The 9,109-nt window shown below is 38.6% G+C and overlaps 1 protein-coding gene across 2 annotated transcripts in view; it reads left to right on the plus strand.

Annotated features, from left to right (window-relative positions):
* Positions 1-9,109, plus strand: part of SUSD5 (sushi domain containing 5) — a 53,403-nt gene that overhangs the window by 2,387 nt on the left and 41,907 nt on the right. For both annotated transcript variants that reach the window (XM_082725951.1, XM_082725950.1), the window contains exon 2: positions 8,836-9,013. In XM_082725951.1, the coding sequence (XP_082582077.1) occupies positions 8,836-9,013 (178 nt within the window). The remainder of the gene's footprint in view (positions 1-8,835; positions 9,014-9,109) is intronic.

Genomic DNA, 9,109 nt, shown 5'->3' on the forward strand with positions numbered 1-9,109 from the left:
TGTACCAACTTAATTCCTTTTAAAGAATTATCTCTGCAGTCAAAGAAGCTTTAGAGTTTCACCCTATTGTTACTGCTTAAATAGAATGCCAAATGAATACGGATCAGTATTTTGCACCTCTCTGGCTTGAGGTGGGTCATAGAAAAATGGAGGCAGAAATATCACTGGAGAAGGAGAGAGTAACAGCAGCACGAGAGCTTGTTTTCTTGTTGCTCCTTGCCAGAAATGCTTCCATTTCTCCCTTCTCCTTTCTTTCCTTCTCCCCCTACCCCAGTTATGGGTACACTTGCTTTCAAGAAACTCCATTTGCTGAGTTCCAACTTTTATAATAGAGCCATTCAAGAATTAGAGCCTATATTATGAAAGGATTCTTTTCTTTACCAAATATAAGTTTAACTACTACCACTTTCCACATTTAGTTATTTGTGTTCTACAGTGATGGAAGGAAGAAGAAGAAAGGTTCAGCTAAACTGTGATGTGTTATAGACATTTGAAGAGAGACTTGGAGTTCTTAAAAACTCTATTGACCTATTAAAAATAAGTCAGTGAGATAAATTCAAATGAAGAATATTTAGTTTACATTTGGCTAGTAAGATATGCACTTGATATATAAAAGATATCTGTGTTTTTTCCTTTTTTCTACTGTACTTTTAAAATACTTTTGAAACTGAAAATTTTTCACATTAATTGGATGCAAATTAACTGCAATACAGGAAAGGATTCATTAATTCAACATATAATTTATTGAGCATCTACTGTAAGCGAGGTACGACTTTCGCTGTTGGAGATAGAATGGTGAGGAGAAATAGGTCCTTGCTATCAGGTAGCTTAAAATCCAATGGGTTAGAGAGTCAGTAGGCAAATCATTACATGAATGGAATGTGAAGCTGCAAATCTGATAGGTGATGAAATTAAAGGATAGAGATACTGTGAGAGCATGTACTAGAAAGTTTGGATTTGGTGTAGGAGGGTCTGAGGGGAAAGAATGAATGTCTAGGTAGAGAATATCATGATACAAACAAAACAAAACTGTGAGCAGGGAAAATGGGCCATGTGATAAGAGAATGGCTGGAGCCAAGAGTCCAAAGTGGCAGTGGTTTGAAATGATGCTAAGGAAATTGGAGGGGGTAGAATGAGGTAGGTCCTCATAAACAAAAGTTTTGTTTTAATCCAAAAAAGGGAAGGAAGCCGCTGGATGATTTCCAGTAGTAGAATGATAAGATTTGCATTTTGAAAAGATCACCCTGATTGTGGTGTAGGGAGAAATGGATGGGACCAGGGCAAGACTAGATATAGAGAGACTGTATAGGATGCCATTTTAGTTGTGCAGGTGAGAGACGGTAGAGGTATAAAGGTGGGTGGGGTGAATGGAAAGAGTCTGGACTGAAGAGAAGAATGGGAGTCATCTGTGTTAAGTATGGTCTTTGAAACCATGCTTGTGGATAGAATCCTAGGGAAAGGTTTCACAGTGAGGAGAGATGACCTAGAACTGAGCCTGGAGTGAAAAAACAGATTTAGGGTTATTGACTCTGTGTTCATGAGATATATTGGCCTGTAATTTTCATTTCTTAAAATATTCTTGATATTGCCATCAGGATCATGATGACTTTCTTTTAAGATTTGTTTGTTTGTTTGTTAGTTTGTTTTAGAGAGAGTGAGCATGGGAGAGGTACAGGGAGAGAGTCTCAAACAGACTCCATGCTGAGAGCAGAGTCCAAAGTGGGGCTTGATATCACAACCCTGAGATCACAGCCTGAGCCAAAAGCAAGTTGGATACTTAACTGACAGAGCCACTCAGGTGCCCCTGTGATTATGATGATTTCTAAAATAGGTTGGGAAGCTGTTCCCTCTTCTGTTCTCTGAAAAGATTGCTGCAAAGGGGCGCCTGGGTGGCTCAGTCAGTTAAGCGACTGCTTTCGGCTTGAGTCATGATCCCAGGGGCCTGGGACGGGCTCTCTGCTCTGTGGAGAGCCTGTTTCTCCCTCTCCCTCTGCCTGCCTCTCTGCCTACTTGTTTTCTGTCAAATAAAATCTTAAAAAAAAAAACAACAACCTTAAAAAAAAAGATTGCTGCAAGGTGAGCTGTTGTTTTGCTTTATTTAGTGTTTGATAGTGAGATCATATGTGTTTGAGGGTTTTCTCATGGGAAGATTTTAAATGAATTTATTATTATTTTTAAGATTTTATTTATTTATTTTAGAGAGTAGAGTGGGAGAGAGAGAGAGGGAGGGAGGGCACAAGGGGTGGAGGTGGAGTGGAGAGGGAGAGGGAGAAGCAGTCTTCCCACTGAGCAGGGAGCCTGACATGGAGCTCAATTCCAGGACTCTGGGATCATGACCTGAGCTGAATGCAGATACCCAACCAACTGAGCCACCCAGGGGCCCCTAAATGATGAATTTAATTTCTTTAAGTAGGTAAAGAGATACTCAGATTTTCTTTTTCATTTAGAGTTGGTTTTGTTAAGTTTGCATTTTTATGAAATTTGTCCATTTCATCTAAATTTTCGTCCAAATGTACTGCATATATGACATAAAAATCTTGTTTTCTTTTCAGTGTCCATGGGTTCTGTAGTGATGTCCCCTTTCATTCTTGATATTGCTAATTTGTATTTTCTCTATTTTTGTCTTGATTAATTTTGCTAGGGATTTATCAATTTTATCATTCTTTAGAAAGAAGCAAATTTTTGCTTTATTTTCTCTATTGTATATCTGCTTTTCATTTCATTGATTTTTGTTCCATTTTTATTTTCTTCCTTCTACTTTTTTAGAAACTTTAATTTTATGTTCTTTTGTGTTTTTAAGATAGAAAATTAGATCATTGGTTATCAACTATTCTACCTTTGTAATATGAGCATTTGAGACTCTAAATGTCCCTCAAATACTACTTTAGTTTCGCTAGCAGTTTTTGTCACTTACATAAAAATATTTCAGTTGTGATTTCTTCTTTGAACCATGGTTTATTTAGAAGTGTATTTTGTAACTTCCTTGCACAAGGGGATTTTCCTAGTTATTATTTTGCTATTAAGGGGCAGTATAATTTGGTGCTTACGATTAAGGATGTAAACGCTGGTTTTGTATCCCAGCTGTGTGATCTTGGACAAATCATTAATACTAAATCTTAACTATAAATTGGGAGAGTAGGGGTACCTGGGTGGCTCAGTCAGTTAAGCATTTGCCTTCAGCTCAGCTCATGATCCCAGGATGCTGGGATTGAGCCCTGCATCAGCCTCCCTGCTCAGCAGAGAGCCTAATTCTCCCTTTCCCTCTGTGGCTACCCCTGCTTATGTGCATTCTCTCTCTCTCTCTCTCTGAGAAATAAATAAAATCTTTTTTATAAAAAATAAGAATAATAACACCTACATCACAGAGTTATTATAAAGATTAATTTAATGAGTATTTGTCAAGTAATTTGAATAACACCTGGCCCATAGTAAACACTGTATAAGTGTTCAGTAAATAAAACAAGTGATTTTAGGTTATTTGTATTGTGATTTTAAAATATGCTTTGTATGATTTGAGTGTTTAAAAGTTTTTCGATTTATCTTGTAGCTCAGTATTTGAACAATTTTACAAATGTCCTTTGTGTGTCTAAAATGAATGTGTATTTTGTAGTATACAGTATTGTGCATTGGTCCTTACATCAAGTGTGTTAATTTTGTTGCTTAAATCTTCTATATTCTTCCCAAGTTTTCCTGTTTTATCAATTAATGAGGAGGATAGTGTTTAAAATTATTAATTTTAACTGTGGATTTTCCAGTTCTCCCTGTAGTTTTGTTAATACTGCTTTCTTTCAGTCTAGAGTAGTTATTTAAGTGTTTAAAATTATTTTATATTACTCATGAAATAACTATCATCATAATAGAACCTGTTCTTCTCTATCGATGTCTTTTTTAATAACAGCTTTATTGAAATATGATTCATATGCCGTACAATTCACCCATTTAAAGTGTGTGACTCACTGGTCTTTAGTATATACTCACAGAATTATGAATCACTACACACAATTTTAGAACAGTTTTTTTTTGCCCCCAAATAAACCCTATATCCATTAACATTTACTCCTTGTTTCTCCTCAACTCCCAAGTCCTCGGCAACTACTTTCTGTCTCTGAATTTGCCTGTTTTGGACATTTCATGTAAATGGAATCACACAATATGTGGGCTTCTGTGACTGGCTTCTTTTACTTAGCATAATGTTTTTATCCATTTGCAGCATGTATCAGCACTTCATTTCATTTCACTGCCAAATAACATTCCATTGTTTGGATATTCATACCGTACTTTATTGATCCATTCATCAGTTGATGGTCACTGAGTGGATTCTACTTTTTGGCTGTTATAAGCACAATTTTACAATTATGAACTCAATTTATTATTTATTACACATAATTCTGCTATGAACATTCATATAGAAGTTTTTATATAAGTATGTTTTTAGTTCTCTTGGGTATTCATCTGAGAGTGTGATTGCTGGGTCATATGATAACTCTATGAGAAATTGCTATTAACTGAGAAACTTCTAGGCTGTTTTCCAAAGCAGCTACATTCTTTTACATTTCCACCAGCAGTGTTTGAACGTTCCACTTTTTCTACATCCTCACCATCATTTTTGTCAAAATATGGTTTTTTTTGATGATAGCCATCCTTGTGGGCATGAAGTAATATCTCGTGGTTTTGATTTATGTTTTTCTGTTGGCTAATAATGTTGAACATCTTTTCATGTGCTGATTGGCCATTTCTTTAAAGATGTCTGTTCAGGGGTGCCTGGGTAGCTCAGTCAGTTGGGTGTTTGCCTTTGGCTCAGGTCATGATCCCCGGGTCCTGGGATGGAGCCATTTGTGGGTCTCCCTGCTCGGCAGGGAGACTGCTTCTCCCTTTCCCTCCCCCTTTGTCCCCTGCTGCTCGTGCTCTTTGTCTCTCTCAAATAAATAAACAAAATCTTTTTTTAAAAAGGTGTCTGTTCAGATCCTTTGCCCATTTTTAATTTTTTTAATTTTTAATTTTTATTTTTTTTAAGATTTTCTTTACTTATTTGACAGACAGAGATCACAAGTAGTCAGAGAGGAACGCAGAGAGAGAGGGAGGGAAGCAGGCTCCCTGCGGAGCAGAGAGCCTGATGTGGGGCTCGATCCCAGGACCCTGGGACCATGACCTGAGCTGAAGGCAGAGGCTTTAACCCACTGAGCCACCCAGGCATCCCTGCCCGTTTTTTAAATACCATTTTAGCCCTTCTTAGATATACAGTTCTGGGGCATTAAGTATACTCACATTGTACAAGCATCACCACCACTCATCTCCAGAACTTTTTCATCTTTGCCAGCTGCAACTCTGTCCCCATTAAGCATTAGTTCTCTTTCCTCCCCACCCCAGCCCTGGAAACTCCCTTTCTATTTTCTGTCTCTGTAATTTGACTGATTTACTTCACTTAATATAATGTCTTCAAGATTTATCCATGTTGTATCAAATGTATCAAATATTTCTTCTTTTTAAGGCTGATTAATATTCCATTGTGTGTGTATGTTTATGTATATATACACAGATATATATACATACATATATGTATATACACCACATTTTGTTTATCCATTCATCTGTTGATGGACACTTTTGTTGCTTCTGCCCATAGGCATTGTGAATACTACTGCTGGGAATTTGTATGAATATCATTCAAGTGCCTCCTTTTATTTCTTTGGGCATATACCCAGAAGTAGAATTGCTGGATCACATGGTAATTCCACATTTAGTTTTTTGAGGAATCACCATACTATTTTCCACAGCAGCTGCACTATTTTATAATCCCACCAACAGTGCATAATAGTTCCAATTTTTCTCTACATTTCTGCCAATACTTGTTATTTTCTGTTCTTTTTTTATTAATAACCATCCTAATGGGTATGAAGTGGTATTTAATTGTAGTTTTGATTTGCATTTCCCTAATGGTTAGTGCTGTTGTGCATCGATTTTCAAGTTTGTGAAACGTCTTTGGAGAAACATCTTTTCAAGTCCTTTGCCCATTTTCAGTCAGGTTGTTTGGTTTCTTTAATTGTTGTTGAGTTGTTGGAGTTCTTCACCCCTTCTATATTCAAGTTTCTTATTTGATGTATATTTGTAGAAATTTTATTTCATTCTGTGGGTTGTCTTTTCACTTTACTTTATAGATTTTGTCCTCTGAAGCAAAAAGTTTTAAATTTTGATGAAGTTCAGTTTATGTATTTTCTCTTTGATTGTTTGTGCTTTTACTGTTCTATCTAAGAAATCACCACATAATCCAAGATGACAAAGATTTCCTATGTTTTCTTCTAGGTGTTACAGTTTTAGCTCTTCCATATAGGTCTTTGATTCTCTTTGAGTTAGCTAACCTGTAGGGAGTGGGGCAGGAGTCCGACGTCACACTTTTGCATGTGTCCCTACAGTTGTCCCAGCCCCATTTCTTAAGAGACTCTTCTTTTCTCATTGGATAGTCTTGACACCCTTGTTGAAAATCAGTTGCCTGTAAATGTGAAGGTTTCTTTCTGGAATCTTATTCTCTCTTCCATGTCTCTTTATTATCTTATTATTTTCCATCTTTTTAAACTCTTTACTACATTTTGGATGATTTCTTCTGATTTCTGTTTCAAGGATAAGTTCTTTGTTCAATTGTGTCTGATATGCAGCCAAAAACACCCATTGCATTTTTAATTTATCACTGTATCTTTAATTTCTAGAAGTCCTATCTGGTTCTTTTTTGGATCAGCCAAGCCACTTTTTATGGTTTTCTATTCTTTGCAGGTATTTTCAGATTTGTCTTTTATTCCTTTAAGTATAGTAATCATCACTGTTTTATAATCTATACCTATCAATACCAGTATCAAATTTCTCTTTGGATCAGTGTCTGTTGAATGTTATATATGTTGCTTCTTACTAGTGGTGCCTTGTCTCCTACAGACTTTGTATTTTACGATCCTTGTCATTGTCTTTGAAAAAATATTTGAATGGAATTTCCTGAAGCATAAGATGAAAATATTTTTTTCTCTAGACAAGATTTATGTTTGCTCCTACCAGGTTTCTAGATAAATGTAAATATCATGTCACTTTAAGCTAAATTCACAGCTTAAAGTATTTTAGAGGCCAGTTTTTGTTAGTACTGCAATTCCCAATGAGTATTAGCACTTGGGTTCCTAGCACCAGGACAACTCTTCCAACAGTCCCCTGAGAATGAGGGGAGGAAACGTTGTTTATCCTTGTTCACTCTTATCCTGAGAGTTTAACCCTTCAGGGTCCAAGCTTTGTGTATTAATGTGTGCATGAGATGGTATGGAGTGGGGAGGAGGTCTATCGCATCCCCTACCCTGTGAGCCCTGGGTTTTCTCTTTCAGCCTCCTTGCTCAGGGGTTTGGCCATCATCACCTCAGTTAAATTTCATAATTTTTTTTCCAGAAGCAAATGCCATTAATACAAAAGTGTCTTGGGGCACATGCTTCTCCAGGCAGGGTCATCCAGTATAGTTGCTCAGGTTGTGTACCAAGTCTGAGGGAGGACAAGTCACCTACAGATATGTTTATTGTGAAACATTTTTGCATTTTTCTCATAACTTTGGTTCCAAAGCTAAGGGATTGTTATATTTGTTATATTTACTTTGCAGTTGATAACAGTTAAAGTGTTTCATTCTAATAAAATCAGTATATTATGAGAATTTTTCTAATAGAAGTGTCTCATTCTAACTAGGTGTTTGTATCCCATCTTTTTTGTTTTAATTTTTATTTATTTATTTGACAGACAGAGATCACAAGTAGGCAGAAACAGGCAGAGAGAGAGGGGGAAGCAGGATCCCTGCCAGGAGAGAGTCCGAGGCGGGGCTCGATCCCAGGACTCCAGGGTCATGAACTGAGCCAACGGTAGAGGCTTTAACCCACTGAGCCACCCAGGTACCCATGTCCCCACCTTAAACTTGATCAGGTAATCTAAGGCATTGCATTCACCTCTACAGGAAGCTCCTAGGGACTGCATTGCTCCCCTCCTCCTCTGTGGTTTTCTTGCCTAAAGCTCTCTTTTGCTTTCAGCCTCAGCTTCTACCTCTGCCTGAATTAATGTTCCCATTGCGCTCATCTGCCACACGTGTTTTGGGGCCCATTACATCCCCACATGCTGCAGGAAGCCAAGGTGCATCAGGCATAGCATCTGCTACCTTGTCTAGTTCAAGAGAAATGGCAGCAAACACAGTGAAACTCAGTGTGGGAAGGGCCTGGTAGTGTCCTGAGACAATAAGACCGAGAGCAGAGAATGGGGAGAGCTGTGTATGGGGTCACCCTAGGGCTGAGGCAGGCAGAAGAAGGGAGAGCTGAGATTTAAATCAGTGCCCTGGGTCACCAACTGACCCAACTCAGGGGAACGGAGGACACTGAACCTTACCACATGGTGTTTGTAAAATAGCTTGTAGAAAGGAAGATTTGAAGGGTTTATCCAGGTAAACACACCAGAGCAGAGCAGAGTTAACTTTTTTTTTTTTTTAAAGAACACAGGAGCAAAAGACAGATTAAAACACCAAAGTAAGGTGCGCCTCACTGGTTCAGTCTGTAGCACCTGCAACTCTTGATCTCAAGGTACTGAGTTCAAGCCCCATGTTGGCCATGGAGCCTACTAAAAACAAAAACAAAAACAAAAACAAAAACAAAAACCCCACCAACGTTATTGTTATCACCTAGTCCCCAGGATGAGTGCAATAGGATAGCTGCTGCCCTCAGGGGTTCAGGCAAATGGTAAACTCCAGTTCTGACTGGTGTCTGCCAGAGAGTAAGTTGCCTGAGGTTAAACTCCCATGAATCCTGGAGTAAGCCTATGTTCGTTCTTGTCCCCACACAGGGAAGCTTTTTGTGCTGGAGTCTCAGAATGGCTCTCAGGGCCTCGAACTGGAGGTGGCTCAGCTTTCCTGCAAGAGCAGGGGTGCTCACCTGGTGTCTGCGGAAGAGCTGCGGACGGTGGTCCAGGACTGTGCCTTTGCTGTGTGCACCACCGGCTGGCTGGCAGATGGCACCCTGGGGTAAGTCTGGTGTAGGCAGGTAGTGGGGGAGATGCTCTCCTTCCCATTCAACCCCTACTACCCCACCAGGGCTGATATGGGAGCTCAGTCATTATT

This window comes from Mustela nivalis (assembly GCF_964662115.1).
Source record: "Mustela nivalis genome assembly, chromosome: 1".
NCBI lineage: Eukaryota > Metazoa > Chordata > Mammalia > Carnivora > Mustelidae > Mustela > Mustela nivalis.